The sequence below is a fragment of the Protopterus annectens genome, chromosome 6.part0 (genome assembly GCF_019279795.1).
Source record: "Protopterus annectens isolate FY-2018-M chromosome 6.part0, PAN1.0, whole genome shotgun sequence".
NCBI classification, from domain to species: Eukaryota; Metazoa; Chordata; order Ceratodontiformes; family Protopteridae; genus Protopterus; species Protopterus annectens.
The window spans coordinates 1151442333-1151465107 of record NC_056737.1 but is presented as its reverse complement, the minus strand read 5'-3'; the positions used below and the strand labels follow the sequence as shown (position 1 = coordinate 1151465107).

General features: G+C 38.8%; 1 protein-coding gene across 2 annotated transcripts in view; it reads right to left on the bottom strand.

Moving 5' to 3' along the window:
• Positions 1–22775, bottom strand: part of KCNH7 (potassium voltage-gated channel subfamily H member 7) — a 2626261-nt gene that overhangs the window by 896490 nt on the left and 1706996 nt on the right. For both annotated transcript variants that reach the window (XM_044074771.1, XM_044074772.1), the window contains one exon: positions 20423–20848. In XM_044074771.1, coding sequence (XP_043930706.1) covers positions 20423–20848 — 426 coding nt within the window. The remainder of the gene's footprint in view (positions 1–20422; positions 20849–22775) is intronic.

Here is a 22775-nt window from a genome sequence, read left to right as displayed (position 1 = left end):
TTTATGTTCAATTGCAGGAGTATTTCAAACCAGAAGTCACATAACTAATATTAGGTGCTGAACCTTCTGAGCACTCATGGCTGGGGCCCACTAACCATTGTGTAAAAAAAAAAAAAAAAACTTCTGATGCACATAAGAAATATATCATAGCCTGACCATTTCCCCCCTAAAATTTATTAATACAGTAATACCTGTAACTGTTTTACCAAGCCATGTATTGAGACTATTCTGGACTTGAGTTTGATAATATGAGATGAAACTCATAAAAACTTGCTACCTTTGGATCAGAGGCTGGGCTGAAGGGATATGGCAGTTGCTAAGGACCCCCTTTAATGAGGATATATCTTGACATATATGTTGGTTAAATGGGGATCTAACTAACATAAACCTCAACTATAGAAATTTCCAAACAGAAGACTTAGACAATCCCGTATGTTGTTGTTGGTATTTAAGAAACAATGAGCACCTGTGAATGATCTATTAATACCGTTACAACAACTAGCTATCTTATTCCAGAATTTTACCATTCAGAGTCTCTTAGCGGAATTCCTTCTAAAAAATGTAGATTTACCCCGTAAGTGGATGGCTAGACCCCAAATGGAATATCAAAGAAAAGTGCACAACAAGGTCTGAAGGGCTAAATATTATTGGTACACTGGATGCCATGATTTTAGAAACTCGAGTAAAGATTTGTGGCACCAGCTTAATCCCCATGGTGAACACACACACACACACACACACACACACACACACACACACACACACACACACACACACACACACACACACACACACATTAAGTATAAAGGTATTCAGTCTGGGCCCGTCTTGGCAAAGAGTTCTGTTTTATATTGAAAAAGTGTGATAACAAATACTTTCACATATTTCCCCCAGTCTGGAATCCCTAAACCTGAATTCTGCATAGGTGTAGTTCTAAATGCTTTATTAACTAGTTTCCTTTTCCTATGCCTAATATATTGATATTTGTTCATATATACAGGTTCATAGGTTAGTACAAGGCTAACTGCCCTTATGGGCCATTTTAAGCCTAGCCAATTGCCCCATGTCAGAATCAAACCCAGCACCTTGTGTTTGTAAGGTAAGCACCTTAACCATTACACCAACCTCCCTTGTTAAACAGAAGTTGTTATTAAGTACAGGGAATATACCAGAACAAACTGAATAATGTGGAGGCATGAACATCTTAATAGCACTATCCTAGCTAATAACAAAATGTAATTTCCTCCAGGAAAGGATCCATAAGAAAAAAACTGTCCTAAATACCCTTTAAATTCAGTGTGAGCATCTCCCAAATGTCAAAATGCAATTTTTTTATCCAAATATATATAAGACAATGTTGTCAAAGGAAAAGGAAATGAAAACCAGGCTAAGAAGAATGGCTTCGCTGGACTATCAACTGGTAATAATTCTGTTTGGTACGGATTAACTTTACCCATCGACTACTCCCTATTCTGTTAAAATATTCGTAACTGAGAATATATCGTTTATGGGTTACTAGTAAGAATGATGCAGTTATCAACAAAATGAAGTATCCTGCTTTCAAAATCTACAAAAGACTAGCCTGTTAATTGAGAAGTTTGATTTATTATCCTTTGTAAAGGTTCAACACTGAAAAGAAAAATGGGTGGTGAGAGCAGGCACCCTTGACGAGTGTCTCTATTCAAGTAAAAAGAAAACAAAAATCCATTTTTAAGAAAAGAGCATTGCAGTGAGGAGTACAATGCTTGTGTAGCCTGGATAAAATCATTAGAGAATGCCATATGCTGCGTAGCTGCCTGCAGATATGAGAATTAGAGAGTATCAAACACCTTTTCAAAATCTACCAACAAGGCTATCACTGGGTCCGTGGAAGTTTTTAAACCTTGAACGTGCAGGTACAACATTCTAAGATGGCCAGCATTACTTCTGCCCTTTATAAAACTGGCTTGTTTATCAAAAATCATTGCAGATAGTACAGGCTGCAGCCATTCATTGAGAATCTTAGCTTATAGTTTAGCATCCACATTAACAAAATATATAGGTCTATAGCTTGAAGGGTTCAGTGGGGTCTTTCCCTTGTTTCGGTAAGATTAATAGCAGAAAGGGAAGAAGATGCATAGACTGACTGAGATTTTTGAAAACAATGAAATGAAATGAAAGAGTACGGCCCACACATAAAACTTCACTAAGCACTATATATAATTGTGCATTAAGCCCATCCAGGCCCAGACTTTTCAAAAGAAGAGATGGACTTACACACTTTGATAAGTTTATAGATTCATTGGATTATACAAAGCTAATGACCACCAGCATCTTTAAAAGCTAAGCCATGCAACTCAGCCCAGTTTTGTCCCAGAGTACCTTAGATGCCAATATGGTGGGGGTATGCTAGTAAGGAGGTAGGTAAGGGTTATTTGTGGGGGGGTTATGTTAGTTAGGGATTTACTTACTTTTGACCTCTGTCAGTCAGAGACGTGGTTCCAGACCAAGGGTAAGTTTGTGATTTCCCATCCAATGAACAAGGTTTTGTTTGAATAGCGTCAGGGATGAACTCTGCTTCACATTGATGGGGAGCTTATTCCATACTGCAGGGATCCTTTGGGACACACATTGGTCTTTTCATCTCATTCTATTTATGTCGCAGGCAAAATTCAATTCCTTGGATCTAGTGTTTCTGGTGCTGCTCCTTTGGTGGATGTGCAAGAGATCCATCAGAGCTGGATATGAGAATGCCTTATATACCAGGTATAGATCGCTTCTCAATAACATGTTGGAGACTGAGCACAGAGATAGGGCCTTAAGGTTATTTGTTATGCAAGTGTATTCATACCTTTAATTCTCCTGGTGAGGAATCCTTGAGGGCATTCCAACTGTTTTGAGTCCCTTGTGAAATGCATGCCAAAGGGGGCTTTGTACTCAGTGATGGGTCCAATAAGGGCTCAGTAGAGTGGTACTATAGCTTCATTGGGCCTGGATGCCATACCCTCGCTTTTGAGTTGAGTGACATAGAATGATATTCTTACTAGCTTCATTATATGTTTGTCAAAATCCAGATTACTGTCTACATTTGTTCCCAGATTCCAAACTGCTGGGTCAACTCTTAAAGGTGTTTTATAGATGGAGTAGTTAGCTTGGGTGGAGAATTTCCCAAAGGACAGTACAGTGCATATCTTCTTGAGTTTTATGGCTTTGGTACCAGTCATTCGTTTATGTTAGTCCCTCTTGTAGAATGTTGCTTTCCTCGGAAGGATTAATGATAGCTCCCAATTTACAGTCATGTGTGAACTTAGTGAGCCAGAGGCCTTTGACATTAGCCTTGACTTGCAAGAAGTAGATGCCAAACAAGAACAGGCCCAATATGAAGCACTGGGCTACTCAGCTGGTGACCGGTCTCCTGGTGGAGGCTAAAGGTGGAGGTGTCTCCATCTATGTCAGCAACAAATACAACTGCAATTTTTTTTACACAGGATGATGATCTGCAGTTCATCTATGCTCAAGTCTCCACAGACAAGGCTCCTTACCATGTCCTAGCCAGCTACAGGTTACTCTCTATGACTCACAAAGCTAACACTTTTACCTAGCCCTACTGCAGGCACTCAACAGCCAAACAAATGCACTATTCATGGGAGACTTTAACTATTCCTCTATAGAATGGGAAATGTATAGCATCATAGGAGGTCACTAGGCTAATGGCCCTAGAGCCTTTTTCATCTAGCCATCCATGCCTCAATTTTCCCAATTATTAATGCCTGTGGGCTATAATGGCTTTAGTATATGCCTGTGACTTGGGGTACCTATAAACTTCCCCTATCCATAGGAGCCACAGTGAGAAACCAGGGGTGAATTTGTGATTTCTTATACATTGATCCAAACTGAGTTTGAATAGGAATGAACTACCTCTAACTCACAGGCACAATGTCTCCTGGACCTTATCAGCACTGGACAAGATAATACTGTTCAGAGATAGGGTGTTCCAAGCTAGCTATTTGAGCAGCTGTTAAAGTAGGTAAGGAAACCTTAGATAACAAATGGGACAAAAAGTAATAAAGGTTTAATTTGCACTCTAGAGGAGTCAATTAATTCCCTTAGAGGAGGGAGATTGAACACCTGGGATAACCATAGCCCTCCATTTTGCCTTCTGCCTGTATAGCAGAAGTTTCTCCAGGTTGTTTTCCTCTTGACCATATTTGGGTTACAGCCCACTGTAGATATAACTGATTTTTTTTAATTTGTTTCAGTTCAAGATTTAAGCATTTCTGGGCTTATTTGTCATCTTCAATAGAGGCAACATTTTAAAAATTCTCTGACTTACAGTTATTCCATGGATTAGCCACTTCCTGCTGTAACAAACAAATGTTATATGAAAAGGAAGAAAGCAGGTTAGATTTGGCCCATATGCTAAATGCTTGAAGCTCCAACTTGAGTGACTCTCATCAGATCTTGATTGACAAGCTCATTAGAAGATTGAATGATATATAATGAGATATTTCCATAGCTATCTGTTGCATTAAATATGGATCCTTTAATATTAATGGGTATATCAGCCAATGTTTAGATAGGTGGTACCTTGTGATACCATACATGTATGTATAAACTATGTCATCAGGATACATTAATTGCCAAAGGTCCACTAGCAAGAGTGATCACAAAATGCTTTAATTATGAGACTCAACATGCTTTTCTATTAATGGGCTGCTTCTGTCCATAACAGAATGTAAGGAGACATTAACATCTCCAGCAAGGATTATTTTATCAACATCACCTCCTGCCTGCTTGATGTTACCAAATAAACGTGAAAAAAAAGTTGAATCATCATGATTTGGACCATAGACTGAACTGAAAAAATCCACAAGCCTTCAGGGGATGAAAAAATGTCAGTCACCCATTTGCCAGACATATTGGAAAACTGTTGTTTTAATTCCCAATTAAGTGAAGCTTTGACCTCTAAAATTATTCCTTAGTCAGAGTTACTATTAAGACTGTACAATAAATCCCGACCCCAGAAGGGTTTCAAGACACTAGCATGTTTTTGTGACTTTGCAATCTTGATTAAAAAAAAAACAACACGCCAGACTAGTTTTTCAACCAGATTTTAACAGATTTCCTTTTCAACAGAGAGCAGACATCTAAAATTTACAGAATTACAGAAATTAAATTTAGCAGGAAAAGAAGAAAAAGAATAGATCATATATGCCCACACAGAAAGGGAGAATAAAACAGCTAAATTCCACTTCCCTCTACAAAATGATCAATGCAGTGTTAAAGAAGCAAACAGACAGATCAGAATATCTCATATCTAGACACATTTTGCCTAAAATGAAATGCAGCAAGGTATTGGAATGAATTGGTTTCCTAAACAAAGTTGTTACAAACTTCCCGTCTCCCTTATCTTTAATAATACTATTACTAATTCATACAGTAAGTTCCAAAAAAACTGGTAATTAAAAATGTAAAAAACTCTTTTAACTTCTTAGTAAATTATTCTAATGTTGTTTTGGCTCAATGGGAGAAGACAGAAGTATTCACCTCTGAATTTTCTGGGTGTTGGTCCCTTTACAGCTAGTCTGTGGATGATATAATTATTTTTGTAATAAGTCTAGGGAGAAGTTAGAAGTATTTTTTTCAATTTTAAATAATTACACCAGTGTTTTGGAATTTACTATGAATATACAAACTGAGCAGGTGAATTATCTAGATGTAAGTATTATGAAAGTTAAAGGAACCAAGAAGTTTGTATGTTTAGGAAACCTAGTTATTCCTATACCTTGCTGCATTTCAATAGTTGGCAACCCCTTCACCAGAAGAAATCACTGGTGAAGGGACAGTGCATCAGGCCGGCCCAAATGGTCAGCAATGACTGAATGTTCAAAATGGAATGCAACAAGCTTCAGGAGATGTTGTTACAGTGAGGTTATCCACTATTGTTTGTTAATAACATCTTTGATGAAGTGGAGGGCAAGAGAAAAGCAGGTATTTATACACCTTTGTTGGGAATGGTGTTTTATACACCTTTGTTGGGAACGGTGTTTTATACACCTTTGTTGGCAACAGTGTTTTATACACCTTTGTTGGGAATGGTGTTTTATACACCTTCGTTGGGAACGGTGTTTTATACACCTTCATTGGGAATGGTGTTTTATACACCTTCATTGGGAATGGTGTTTTATACACCTTCATTGGGAACAGTGTTTTATACACCGTCGTTGGGAATGGTGTTTTATACACCTTTGTTGGGAATGGTGTTTTATACACCTTTGTTGGGAATGGTGTTTTATACACCTTCGTTGGGAATAGTGTTTTATACACCTTTGTTGGGAACAGTGTTTTATACACCTTCTTTGGGAATGGTGTTTTATACACCTTCATTGGGAAATGGTGTTTTATACACATTTGTTGGGAATGGTGTTTTATACACCTTTGTTGGGAACGGTGTTTTATACACCTTCACTGGGAATGGTGTTTTATACACCTTCATTGGGAACGGTGTTTTATTCACCTTTTTTGGGAATGGTGTTTTATACATCTTCGTTAGGAATGGTGTTTTATACACCTTTGTTGGGAACAATGTTTTATACACCTTTGTTGGGGAAGTGTTTTATACACCTTTGTTGGGAATGGTGTTTTATACACCTTTGTTGGGAATGGCGTTTTATACACCTTTGTTGGGAACAGTGTTTTATACACCTTTGTTGGGAATGGTGTTTTATACACCTTTGTTGGGAACAGTGTTTTATACACCTTTCATTGGGAATGGTGTTTTATACACCTTTGTTGAGAATGGTGTATAGGACCAACAACAGTACAGGTTTTGGGAATATGACATAAAGTAAAAATAACCATAATTCCTTTGGGAAGGCATTGATATTACCATTTAATTTGCATTTTAACCAGATAAGGTCTACTATCTACAGGACTTAGAATGTGTATGACAGGAATGAGCACCAAAACCTGTTGCTCCACAGTGTACTCTTGGGCTTGAGCCTTCCTGCCATCCAAACCTTCTTCTGCTGTTGGGCTACTGCCAGTTTCTCCTGGGCCAAACCCATGAGCTCCCTACACCATGTACTGAAGTTTAGGACATATGCCACAACAGACTCCTTGAAGGATTCATACTCACCCTCCCACTCATCACAAATCAAATCTAAAGGCCCCCTCACCCTATGCCCATACAGCAACTCAAAAGGTGAAAAGGCTGTAGATTCCTGAGGTATCTCGCTGTACACAAATAGTAAATGAGGCAAATATTTGTCCCGCTCCCTTTTAAACTGATATGCAAATGCCCATAGCATAGTCTTTACTGTACAGTTTAACTTCTCCACAAGACCATTAGTCTAGGGATGGTAGGGGTGGTTTTTAGATGCTTCACCCTGCAGCACTTCCACAGACCTGCCAGCAGGTCTGATATAAAGTTGGCACTCAGTCATTATCTCCCTCAGAAAATCTATCCTGATGAAAATTTCTAACAAGGAATTTGCCACTTTCTCTGCCTCAATGGAGGACAGAGCCACTGCCTCAGTGTATATAGTAGCATAATGTACTACTATCAGGATATACTTTTTCTCTGTGGAACTTGGAGTACTCAGAGGCCCCATGATATCCATAGCTACCCTCTGAAATGGCTCTTTAATCACAGGCAAAGGCATCAATGGAGACTTGATCATGTCTCCTGCCTTGCCTACCTTTTGGCACTGGTCACAGGTCCTGCAGTACCCTGCTATCCCCTTTGCAATCCTAGGCCAATAAAAGTTCTGCATAATTTGTCTATTACTACGCTTTATGCCCATATGACCTGCAAAAAGAATGTCATGGGCTATGGCTAGAAGTACCAGATGGTAGGTTCTGAGCAATACCAACTGCTGTAGTGCCTCACCCTCTAGCCCTCTCTCAGAGGTCCACTCTCTGTACAGTAACCCTTTGTTCCAGTATACAGACTCCCTCTTTTTGTGAGCAATGGGTACCTCCTTAGCTACGTCTCTCAAGCTTCATAAAGTAGGATCCAAAAGCTAAGCCTGTTTCAATTCTGTCTTTGTAACCTTTCCCTGCTCCCCTTCCACAGGAAGGCTTGTACCTTCTGACAGTGGTGCCTCACTGTCAGCCTGGGTATTACCACTCATCTCTGTACTTGCAGACACTATGTCCTTGGAACAAGAGTACCTATCAGCAGCTGTGGCTCACCTTCAGGCTCACTGCTACAAGGTAGCTCCCTCCCTGAAGTAACCACATCACCAGCTCCAGCTTCAGGCATAGGATCTGTCAGGGTCTCTCCCAGGATACCAGACCCACATGCCTGTCTCCAAGGTTGACTGCATGTAACTGCATGCACACAAGGTACAACATTATCAAAATCATTCCCTATTAAGACATCTCCAGGGATATCCTCAAACATACCAACCTAATTGTTCCCCTTTCCCACCCTCCTAGTCAAGATGAACCCTGGCCAGAGGTATTTAAAATGGGATCCTACCCAAAGCTCTGACTGATGTGGACTGCCCAAGCAAGCACTGTTCCTCTTTAACCACTGCATGCCTCACAATGGTTATATCGGAAGCTATGTCTCTCTTAGCAGTGGCTTGTCTTCCATCCACTAAGATAAGATACAAATTTTGGCAATAGTTTGGCACCTCTGTTTTTTCCAGACAACTTACCACTGGCATTCTGTCATTCCCAATGGCTGGCTCTCTCACCTTTTGTTTCTCACCCTGCTTCAATGGACATTCATATGCTACATGGCTCATCTGATTACATTTGACACATTTAATCCCTGATCCTGACCATGTGCTTGAACTAGTGGCTTCCTCTGTTACTGGTGAACTCTGTTGGTGTGGTTTAGGCTGTCTCCCCATGGGTTCCCTTATGTCCATGTGCAGCACTTGGTATCCCTTTCTTATGCAGTGGTGCCCCAATTGCCAAGTAGATATCCCCTTTTCTCCCCAACTCATTTGCAGAATTATGCTCTCAGTCTGCCATCTAGGTCCTCATGTCCTCAGGAAAAAGTGATGAGAGCATTTTCCTTCACCAAAATGTCTGCCAGTCCTTCAAAAGTGGTGACCTGGCATCCACTCACCCACTTGTGAAAGTAAGTACTTAAATCAGCAATGTAATCACATATACCTTCATTTGCCTTGCGTCTATGCTCACAGATATTTGTTCTATACATTACATGGGTTATTTTGAAACAATAAAGTAAACATTGTTTTACACTATTGTAATTGAAACAATCCATATTAGATAGTTTAGCAATTGATTAACAGATCTACCATGGAGTAAGGGGGTCAGAAGCCATACCAAAAGTCTTTGGTCAACATTATACTGTTTACATACCCTCTCAAATATATAAATAAAACTATCAAAATCAGCTCCCTCCCCGTACTCAGGAAAATGTTTACTGAACTTTATGGTTTCTGGGGTGGGGTCATTCCCCTCCCCATTACCTCCAAGACCCTGTCGAAGGGTGAGAAGCTCCTTTCTCTGCTGTTTCTGCCTCTCATTTTCTTCAGCGTCCATCTCCAAATGCTTAGTTTCCAGTTCTTTTTCATACTGACACTGCTTCTCCTCAGCCTCCAGTTTGAGTCTATTTAACTTCAGATGGATTTTTAAGTCCAGTGAAGAAAAGGTAAACTGTCCTGTTTGTGAAGACTGCACATCCATAACTCCAAACTGGATATCTTCCGAGCTGCTAGTCTGCCCTGTGACTGTGACTAAGGCTGAGATCATTGCTTCCTTAATCAGGTTTTTATGTACCAGTCCTTTGGCTTCACACACCCTGGCCAGCTGGTTCCTTGTCAGCTTGCTATAATCCTCTGCTGACATCTTTACCTGCTGCCTCTGACTAAACTGACTAAAAAATGAATAAAACTGTTGTGACAATGAAACTATGTACGTTTACCTTGTGGCTGTTGAGAGTGTACACCTTGGTGACAACAACCCAGAGGTTACTAAAGTGCAATTAAAATCCCACACCGCTGCCTCCAATATGTGATGAGCCCTCTTTACCCCAGGCAGTAACTAAGGAGTCTCAGTCCTCACCAGTGTCTCTGGTAAGGGACTGTCACTAAAAACAGGGATAGAAATACATATTTTCCCCTAAGAGTACACTGGGACCAGCTTCCAAACCTGGGACTGGACTATATGCTTCACTCCAGGTCCCCAAATGAGTCTGCACACTAACTACTGCAGAGCACCGTGTCCCAGTTTTAGGTATCTGCACACTCACGCTTAAATGTCTAATATTCATATATATACATACTTTTGGGAAAGATTGACACAGACTTACCTAATGTATTCCTTTTCCCAAAATACAAGGTAATGGCTGCCACTAATCAAATACCACAATGTCCTTCAAAAGGGGTGTTCAATTATACTGGGTAAAATAGATATTGAAACAAATGGTAGCATGTATCGCATGCAGTAAGGCTTTTCGGAGTGGCCCTGGTGTTATCACAATAAGCACAAACATTCTCAAGTTATTAAAAATATTCACTAAATAACCAGCCACAATCTTCTTCTTGCTTTTCCTGGTTAAGGGGTTGCCACAGCAGATTACCTGTCTACTCATGATTGGCAGTGGAGTTTTACAGTGTTGAGTTGCCAGCCCAGCGCCCATCCTTCCACAGAAGGCACACACACTCACACCTAGGGCCAATTTAGAGTGTCCAATCCACCTGCAGCATGTCTTTGGGAGGAAACCGGAGCACCCGGAGGAAACCCCCGCAAGCACAGGGAGGACATGCAGACTCTGCACAGAAGGCACTCCAGCTGAGGATCGAACTGGAGAACCTCTTGCTGTGGGGCAACAATGCTAACCATTGCACCACCGTGGCCACCCTAAATAACCAGCCACAATGAGAAGTAATAAAACATTTAATAATAAATAAATGGATTTAAAACATGTAAATACTGAATAACTGATTCAAATAAATAACATAGTTTCAGACATAGGAAATATGAAAATAATACTGTAGGATAGAGCTCACATTGATTTTAGAAAACCTCTCACTAAGTAGCTGTGTAGTTCCCTGACTATCTGAAGATTAACTGTCCCTACCTAATCTAAATAACTCAGCAAAGCAAGATTACACTCTTACTTCTGCAAGGCAAGATGAGGAATTATGTCCACATTCCAGGCTGTTGTCTGTCCTCAGCCACTGAAACAGCTACTCTGGAAACAACTGGAATACTACTGTAGAGCAGCTCTGGAAAATAACTGAACAACTGACTCAGAACCTGCTTTTACAGCATATATTTTTTTTAAAGTAACAGGAAGCTGCTATGAGAAATCTGCTTTCTCAAATCAGACTTTTAAAAGTAAACAAACAGCTGTAGTGAAGAGTTCAAATTTAAATTTATTTGGTACTTGTTTAGATACAACAGTATTAGATCCAAAAAAACACCATTATGTATTACATTTGTATCAGCTAAATCTCCTCAAGCAGATGACTAGAATGCAGCAATAATAATTATACAGTAAAAGGACATTTGCATTCAAAAACATACATGACAAATGAATGGTCATGCTCATTGTAAGCATTTCGTACAAGTTCCATTAACTGATTTTGTCTGTGCCACCAGTGGAGAATTTGGTATGAAAAAAAAAGCAACAACAACTGAAAAGCAATTTCCTCGCTAGTAAAGTAGTCGTTAAGTCATTGAAAGTGCGCCACATCAAACTGACCCATGTACACAGTTAAAAAAATAATATGTAGACCAGGAAGTCAATACAAAAGTGATCCATCTAATAACACAAGCATCTTGAACAATCCGCATCAGTATCACATTGCCTTTATGTTTTATAGCAGCTTCGTCATATAATATGTTAAACAAACTCGCAGCTTTCGATACCAGGAGCACCTTGCTCTGAGACATACATTGCAATAGCTTAGCTCTCGAAACGGACACTTATCACATTATTTAGTCTCTTAATGCCTCAATACACCAAAAAAAAAAACACAGCTTTTTTGAGGAGAAGATCAAAGATATGATACAGACATCTACACATTCTCTGAAAATCTAGACAGACAAGTATACTAAATGTGCCATATACACTTTACACAAAAGAGATCACACACACACACACGCACATGCGCGCGCACACACACACACACACACACACGCACACGCACGCGCCCCCACACACAGACACAGACACACACACACGCACGCACGCACGCATGCACGCACACACACACGCACACACAAAACAAGGATGACATAGCAATGTACTGAACAGGCATAGAGCATGTGCAGTACATATATTGGATGCCCCGGACTACCGCAAGCTAGCAGAAGATCACTAAAGTACTTTTATACTATGACAGGAGTCATGCAGGAATTACCACTGGTTGACTCTGTTTAATCACTCAGGCTTCGCTCCTGGGATCAAACCATGCCAGTTGTGGGTAAATTCTGTGTTAGCCACACTCATTCATGGATTACTGCTAAATTAAAACACTGCATTACAAACAATCCCTGGTAAAATACTTTCAATAACAGCATTACTCAATACCACCATACCTCCTGGGTATTCAGTTTTAAGAGTGACAAAAATTTAGAGAATGACAAAATGGCCCAATGCACAAACTGCTATAGGAACAGTTTCATAAAAGAAGCCAGCTCACTAAATGTGGCTTCCATAATGCTCTTTAGACCAGAACTTGTAGCGTTCTTTAAAGTTCATCAGAAAAACAGGAGTCTTCCATTGTCAGTAGTAGTTAGCCCAGTGTTAGAACTCCTGTGACATGATACACAACAACTCTCTGCTTTTCACCAGCTATAAAAGCTGTGTTGCACCTGCTGAATCCAAAAACATGAACTAAATAGTCTCTGGAATACAAAAGAAACACTTTTCTTCACCATCCATAACTGATGTTTCATAAGGGCAGTGCCAACATAGCAGCAAATCAATACAAACAGCTGGCAATTTACAAAAAGAAGAAAAACCAAACAAATTCTCCAGTTTGTGAACTGGCAACCCGACCTCAACCATGTTAAAGAATCAGATGAAATCTGTATGTCTAGAAAATAATTTTTTTTCTGGAAAGACAAGTAAAGATAAAATCTAAAAGCCCACAACTATTCGTCATAGCACCTTGAAATGTTTACACACACGCACACACACTCACACACACACACACACACACACACACACACACACACACACACACACACACACACACACACACACACGCTTGAGAAAAATAAACATATGGTAAAACCTTTTCAAAATTTGGTCTTGTATAAAAAGGTCATCTCCCATTAATCCAGGGCCAAGTTTGAAAAATATGGACTACAACAACCCCCAAAGCTACACATTTCCTTTGTTTATTGACATGTGCTCTGAACATAAAAAATACATAAGAGTAATTCTTCTATATCACTTCTGCATCTTAAGACATAACTGTGTAAAGAATGTAATATCAAATTCTAATAAAAATATATCCTACTACATTGTTTAAATTCAAATTATTCAGTTTCCCCAGAACATCCTAAATTATGTCTGCACTAAGCTAACATCTCATAATGTTGTATTCAGTACACTTAACTTGGTTTCTAAATTTAATCCTAATTATCACAGGCATGAAAACAGATGACAATAATATACATGACATGAGTGATATATGTCAGTTCCTTTGCTTAAGGAATACAAAGCTTTTATAAAAAATACAAGGTATACAGCTAATTCTGCTGAAATGTATGGAAAATGCTTCAATATGAATGACAGATGAGTGCAGGGACCTTCCTGCATGGTGAGAGAAAACATAAGCATTCAAACTGAGTTCAAAGGTTTGACATATCACATACCTGAATACATGAAAAGCATTTGATCGCATTCTGTGAATGTAGGGTCGCGAGTTATAAACAAATGTGCCGACAGAAACAGATATAAAACCAAAAGCACAAAACTCTGCTAAATATGACATTCCCAATAAAATGGTCAGGACATTAAGCAGTAACTAGGTATACATTTTTCTAGGTGAAACAGCCATGTTTCAGGTGACTAAGTATGAGACATTAATAAATCTTAGGAGGGAAATACAGAGCAGAAAGTTACAGGAGCAGATGGACATCAGCCAATGTGGTAAGGAATACTGCTTAAGAAGTTCAGAATTTAGACAGTGCTGACCGGCTGTGCAATACCATGAAGCAGGGCTGTGTAAAACGAAAAGTCTTCCTTACTGTATGATGTGCCTATTACAGATTAGTGGAAACCCATTTAGTACTTAATAAAAGTAAGTATTTAGTCCTAAATAATGTTAAATATGTTATGCTAATAGTAGCTTGTGGGCTATGCTATAATATGTATGCAGCTTGTAAATGTGGCATTTCCTGCATATTAAGGATGATGTGGAATATTGTCACACAGCACTGAGATAGTCAGACATAACATTTGCATTATGCTACAGGCACAGTAGTTTGTAATGGATATAAATTATATGACATAGCATATCTCTGCATAATGGGGAGACAGTATTGCAATTCAGAGTGGTAGCCCACGGATGTATAGTTAAAATCATGGATAGAGGGAAACCCATGCTACGATACACTGACCCATAAACTGGCCACACTCACTGCTAGCTTCTTTACAGCATGGTTCATGAATCATGTAAGCATATCATCTTATATCAATAATGTAATACGTCTGCATCAGCATATGAAGAACTTCATTATCTAACACTGCTTTTGTTTACCGATCACGAATTACAGTCCTTTTGCATGAGCATACACTGAACAAAACAGGCTAACTGTTCGCCCAAGATGACACAATCTGGCCCTAGATGTTTAAAAATATGACTTCATCAATGATGAAATATAAAGTTTCGAAAAAACCTGAAGTAACAGTGTGTTTGCTTCTTGGATTTTACATAGAGAAAATAATTGGCCAATATTACTATCACATGCTGCATTGTCTGCACTGCTTTTTAAGGCTGGATGTTACTATCACATGCCATATTACCTGCACTGCTTTTTAAGGCTGGATGTTACTATCACATGCCATATTACCTGCATTGCTTTTTAAGGCTGGATGTTACTATCACATGCTGCATTACCTGCACTGCTTTTTAAGCCTAGATGTTACTATCATATGCCACATTATCTGCACTGCTTTTTAAGGCTGGATTTAACTATCACATGCCACATTACCTGCACTGCTTTTTAAGGCTGGATGTTACTATCACATGCTGCATTGTATGCACTGCTTTTTAAGGCTGGATGTTACTATCACATGCTGCATTACATGCACTGTTTTGTAAGGCTGGATGTTACTATCACATGCCACATTACCTGCACTGCTTTTTAAGGCTGGATGTTACTATCACATGCCACATTACCTGCACTGCTTTTTAAGGCTGGATGTTACTATCACATGCTGCATTACATGCACTGTTTTGTAAGGCTGGATGTTACTATCACATGCCACATTACCTGCACTGCTTTTTAAGGCAAGATGTTACTATCACATGCCACATTACCTGCACTGCTTTTTAAGGCTGGATGTTACTATCACATGTTGCATTGTCTGCACTACTTTTTAAGGCTGGATGTTACTATCATATGCCACATTACCTGCACTGCTTTTTAAGCCTAGATGTTACTATCATATGCCACATTATCTGCACTGCTTTTTAAGGCTGGATGTTACTATCACATGCCACATTACCTGCACTGCTTTTTAAGGCTGGATGTTACTATCACATGCCACATTACCTGCACTGCTTTTTAAGGCTGGATGTTACTATCACATGTTGCATTACCTGCACTGCTTTTTAAGGCTGGATGTTACTATCACATGCTGCATTACCTGCACTGCTTTTTAAGGCTGGATGTTACTATCACATGTTGCATTGTCTGCACTACTTTTTAAGGCTGGATGTTACTATCACATGCTGCATTGTCTGCACTGCTTTTTAAGGCTGGCATGTTACTATCACATGCTGCATTGTCTGCACTGCTTTTTAAGGCTGGATGTTACTATCACATGCTGCATTGTCTGCACTGCTTTTTAAGGCTGGATGTTACTATCACATGCTGCATTGTCTGCACTGCTTTTTAAGGCTGGATGTTACTATCACATGCTGCATTACCTGCACTGCTTTTTAAGGCTGGGTGTTACTATCACATGCTGCATTACCTGCACTGCTTTTTAAGACTGGATGTTACTATCACATGCCACATTATCTGCACTGCTTTTTAAGACTGGATGTTACTATCACATGCTGCATTGTCTGCACTGCTTTTTAAGGCTAGATGTTACTATCACATGCCATATTACCTGCACTGCTTTTTAAGGCTGGATGTTACTATCACATGCCACATTATCTGCACTGCTTTTTAAGACTGGATGTTACTATCACATGCTGCATTGTCTGCACTGCTTTTTAAGGCTGGATGTTACTATCACATGCTGCATTACCTGCACTGTTTTGTAAGGCTGGAATGTTACTATCACATGCTGCATTACCTGCACAACATTTTAAGACTGGAATGCATATCTGAATTTAAAAATATATTTTACCCAACAGTTATAGACTTGAGCAATAGTTTAATGATATTACTGGCTCCCTAGTATGGAGAAACAAATCCCTGACTTGGACCTAGATGACCTGGCATCAGTTAATAGCACAGTGACTATAGGATCTTGCTGCCATTATGGTGGTAAGGGACAGTCTATTTCATCCATCCTGAGTGCTTGGACATGGCTCAGTCACACTGCAATAGTAACACCTGGCAACACTTCTGTAGACCATCAGGTAATAATGAAACCTGGCAATACCTAGGTAGACCAGCAGGCAGTAGCAACACCTGGTGTTTCCTCAGCAGACCAGCAGTTAGTGTATGAACTGATAATATATGCTTAGCCTGCCATACATCAAGCACTGTAACCAAATTTGGTGCATGTATGGAGGCAGGCATGCACCAGTGGGCTGGCATTGTAGCTTCTACTTTTGTAGCATGCTTGTCAGTTCACAAGGGGAGTACTGTGGGACCAAGATCTCAGACCTGCATGGAAAACAGTCTTTTGCTGTCCACTTATCATGTCTAGTACTGGACAGCAGACAGACAGACAGACAGACAAGAGAAGGAAAGGCTTGATCCCTTGGTAGAGGGGCAATGGGTACAGCAGGCTCAGGCAAGAAAAAAGGTATAGGAAAAAATTAAGCATTTTCCTGACTATGCCTTTGCAAACAGAAATGGAGCCAGAGGTACATCATGTCAGCCACAGTATACATTGTGGTACTGAATTGCCAATATTTAAATACAAAAAATATGTAACTTGGTAAAAATGAGGCAATAAGGAAGATACGTATGCGGGCAATGATGCATGCTTGTCACAATACTTGCCATCCAATTAAAATACAAAGATTCTAGTATCTATTTGTGCTGCATATTTAATTATATATTTAAAATACATTTCACAGATAAAGGGACAGGTAACAGATGAAAGAAGAAGGAGCGCACAGGAACACAATGTACAAGTCTGAAATGTGTTGGTTATAGTCCTGTTTCATTTGCAAATTTAATTTCCATAGCCTTGTAAAAGTAACTGCTGTTTTGTGTCACTCTTTGTAATTATTGAAGAAACCTTGCAAATAATACAAACTAAATAATTGATAGAACAAATTAAACTCAAATGTGCAAGCAACTGACTTTTTAATTCGAGACTCATGCTGCTGTAAAACTTAAGTGTGATATTATAAGTGAAATTTTATGAGAACAGGACAAATAGAGTTTATGAAACTGCAAGGAACAAATGCTACCCTAAATGTTCTCAGTACAAAAGAACATACGGCAGATGTGAAGCATTAATGAGAATTGTTAAGCACAGCCTTAAAATATGTTGGTTTGTTAGCTGATTTTCACAAGCTGCTGATGGATTTGCTGTACTACTCAAAATGCATTTTGTTTCCGACGCTACTGCTTCATAATTTCCATGTGAGGTTATATTTCTAAAATAATTAGTGTATGTATAATTATCCCTGCACCATTACTCCTGAGATATAAATCTGCAGTACTATAGGATCATTGATTTTATTTGCAGTTCAGAGAAGTAAATGTATTCTGGCAGTAAAGTGACCTTATGTGAGCCAGCAGTGATGGTATAATGTAGATGTGGTATAAAAAGACAAGAGTGACCGTATGTGATGCCAGCAATGATGATATAGTGTAGGTGTGGTATAAAAAGACAAGAGTGACCGGATGTGATGCCAGCAATGATGATATAGTGTAGGTGTGGTATAAAAGGACAGAGTGACCGTATGTGATGCCAGCAGTGATTGTATAATGTAGATGTGGTATCAAAAGACAGAGTGACTGTATGTGATGCTAACAGTGATAGTAGAATGTAGGTGTATTATAAAAAGACAGAGTGACTGTATGTGATGCTAACAGTGATAGTAGAATGTAGGTGTATTATAAAAAGACAGAGTGACTGTATGTGATGCCAGCAATGATGGTATAGTGTAGGTGTGGTATAAAAGTACAGAGTGACCGTATGTGATTCCAGCAGTAATGGTATAATGTAGGTGTAGTATAAAAAGACAAGAGTGACCGTATGTGATGCCAGCAGTGATGGTATAATGTAGATGTGGTATAAAAAGACAGAGTGACTGTATGTGATGCCAGCAATGATGGTATAGTGTAGGTGTGGTATAAAAGTACAGAGTGACCGTATGTGATTCCAGCAGTAATGGTATAATGTAGGTGTAGTATAAAAAGACAAGAGTGACCGTATGTGATGCCAGCAGTAATGGTATAATGTAGATGTGGTATAAAAAGACAGAGTGACCATACGTGATGCCAGCAGTGGTGGTATAATGTAGGTGTGGTATAAAAAGACAAGAGTGACTGTATGTGGTGCCAGCAGTGATGGTATAATGTAGGTGTGGTATAAAAAGACAGAGTAACCTTATGTGATTCCAGCAGTGATAGTCTAATGTAGGTGTGGTTTAAAAAGACAGAGTGACCATATGTGATTCCAGCAGTAATGGTATAATGTAGGTGTGGTATAAAAAAACAAGAGTGACCGTATGTGATGCCAGCAGTGATGGTGTAATGTAGGTATGGTATAAAAAGACAGAGTGACCATACGTGATGCCAGCAGTGATGGTAGAATGTAGGTGTGGTATCAAAAGACAGAGTGACTGTATGTGATGCCAGCAGTGATGGTGTAATGTAGGTATGGTATAAAAAGACAGCGTGACCATACGTGATGCCAGCAGTGATGGTAGAATGTAGGTGTGGTATAAAAAGACAGAGTGACTGTACGTGATGCCAGCAGTGATGGTATAATGTAGGTGTGGTATAAAAAAACAAGAGTGGCCATATGTGATGCCAGCAGTGATGGTATAATGTAGGTGTGGTATAAAAAGACAGAGTGACTGTACATGATGCCAGCAATGATGGTAGAATGTAGGTGTGGTATAAAAACACAGAGTGACCGTATGTGATGTCAGCAGTGATGGTATAATGTAGGTGTGGCATAAAAAGATAGAGTGACCATATGTGATGCCAGCAGTGATGGTATAAGTGACCGTATGTGATGTCAGCAGCGATGGTATAATGTAGGTGTGGCATAAAAAGACAGAGTGACCGTATGTGATGCCAGCAGTGATGGTATAATGTAGGTGTGGTATAAAAAGACAGAATGAGGTATTATTATTAACATTGCTTTATGATGATTTTATTAGACTAAAACAAAACATTCATATTTTAACTTTATAACTGGCTACTTTTAAAATGGAATAGTGTTTAATGTCTGCATGTATGGTGACATCATCTTTTATTGATCTCAGTTTTAACATGCTCACTTCAAGTTATAATTTTCTTATGTCATTTGAAGGATGATGCAGTTAGATTTAGTTTCATCATCTTTGCTTTCTTATACCTTTAAATTCACACAACAGATGACCAAAAGTAATACTTAACTGCCTCTCCCATTTATTCTCAGACCATCAAAGTTACTGTACGTGCTTTGAACAATGTTGGGTAAATATAACAATTCTTTCAGCTAGTAGGAACATATTCTAGCATATCTATGTTCCATTAGAAAATAAATATATTTTTCAGATGCATTCTGGTTTCTACAGAGCAGGCATCTTTTGCAGATGGTATTATTTTCTGTACTTTTAAGATTTTGTTAATATCAATTACTAACTTTCATCTTTTAGTCTGAATGCACTTGAATACCATTAGTAATTTCATAGATGATTTAGGCAGATGAAAAGAAAGAACATCAGCTGCTTAACAAGTAAGAATAAAATGTTCCCAGATATTCATGCAGTAGCTCTGATTATTACGTTTACACTTAAAATTCATCTATAGAGGATTAATGCGGAGTAAATCTTAAAATGGGGATATTCCTATATATTTCTTATTTACTTTACAAAAAAATGCACTGCATTTGTACAGTAAGATAAATCTGACTTACCTCATCAGAACCAGATCCGAAAATTAGTAAGTCAAATGGTATTGCAGCAACCATGTCAATAAGGAACCAGCCTTTGAAATAGTGAATAGCTATTTTTGCGGGGTCACTAACAACTTCCTCATTTTGATTGACATATGTTGTTCTAAAGTTGATTAAAATGTCGATGATAAACATAATGTCCACCATTAGGTCCACAACATTTAGTGGGCTGCAGGAGTATCCACACTCACGTCTCTTCTGCTCCTCACGGTCATTGAGTAAAAATGCTGCAGAATAAGGAGTAAAGATGGCAGTGTAGATGACCAGCAACAAAATTAACCAATCCCAAACCGCTTTAAAAGGACTGTAGTGCAATATTGTGAATTTGTTGATTCTGGGGGTCTGAAGTTTATATTCTGGAAGGACGTCTGCTCCTAATGAGAGGACCTGAGTGCAAAAAATAAAATAAAAAAAAAAAATCTATAAATCATAAAATATTTTAAATCACACAGAAATTAAGACAGCCACATGAATAATAAGTGGGAGGTCCAGTGATAAAATATTAGATATATAAATATCTGATTTTGTGCATGAAGATACACACACACACACACACACACACACACACACACACACACAAAAAAAACACTTACATGCACTATTATTGCTTATTTCTTTGGCTTGATAGAACAATCTGTGGTGATTTTAACTAGTTGTGTTCAGGTTTGTTAAGCTACAATTTGCCTAAGCAAGCATTTATAGAACCGTTGCCTCATACAGTGGATTATATCTGTGACCCTGTGATTAAACTGATACATCTTGCATTTCTGCTTTGGATTTTTATTTTCCTTGGGGACCCCATTCATTTATGTTAAAACATGATTCAGATGTTTGCCCCCCCCCCCCCCACACACACACACACACACATGCAGATCTTGCATATCCCAGATAGTGGTTTATTTTAGCTTCCTGGATTCTACAAGAGATAGCTGCCTGTACTGCTTAGCTGTGTCCAAACTATATGACTGTTTAAATGGCCACTATAGAATGCTTATTTCTGGCTGTCTCCACTACATGGGCTCCCAGTGTACTAAGTCCATTTCTGAATCTTGCCCATCTAATCTCACAGGTGTCATTCCATTCATAGTGCCATTGGACTGCTTTAATTAAATACTATTTTGTGGTGACAACTGCAATTAAAATATATATATATATATATATATATATATATATATATATATATATTACTGGATATCTGAAATTAAATTTTATTTTATTTTTATTCATTCATATATTTACTTATTTACATTATTTTATTAACAAGGCAAAGTCTATTTCACACAAAAGCCATTTCTGCTGGTGACCAAATTAAAATGAGCTAAGAGCAGTTTTGTTTGCTCTGGTTCTTGTCATTGTGAAGTAGCTATCCTTTACAAAATTAACCAGTAAACAGTGCAGCTGAATACATGACAATTAACATGAGTATAATTAAGTCATATTCTTTTACACTTTCGTACTTTTTATTGGGTCCTTATAATCCTATTGCTCAATCCCCTTCCTCTCTTGTGCGTTTGTTCTGCCGCTGGCTGGTTGTAGCCATGCCCCCCCTATGTGGATGACAGCTACGTTAAGGTAAGGCATCATCTTTGAGCAGTTTGGATTTTAGGTTATGGCATCCTCACAGTTTAACCTCACAGCTGATGAACAATACAATCATATCAGATCTTTGTCTGTAGATAACTATCCTGTGTATTACCTGCACTTGTGTCTGGATGCACTCTCTGTTCTCCATTGTGGGTTGCCACTCCAGCAAGAAATCCCTTTGACCCTCTCCAGGAGGGGCAAGCTGGCAAAACACTGCTTCTTCCCACCTAAGTTGGCTGACTCTTCAAGAACCCATTCACCTAATTGCAACTGGTTCTCCTTGGTCACGATTAGAGGTTATATAGCTCTGTGCTGTGGAGTTGATAATTTTTGTTTTTTCCTGAATGTAACCACAACGTTTCTCATATAATAATCCCTATATGTCGTCTTCATGATTTCTTCTCTCGTTCTGGTTTTATATTCCTATAACAGAATGCCATAAACTATCTAGGTCTTGGGGAAAAATCTGCCATAGGTACAAATTTTACATCTCAATGTTTTGAAACTGTTTCATGTTTTTTCTCCATCTTTTTTTACCTGTATTTGCAGCCCATTAGCCATCACATTAACCAGTTTGTTCATTCATTCTACATGGCAGGGCATCTGCCATGGGGTGCTGTTATACAGGAAACATTCAGGAAAATATCTCCCTGGCAGTCTCTCTGGAAATATCAGCAAGTTCAGGAGGTTGTAGCACCACATTCCCAGCATATGTGTTTCCACATACATG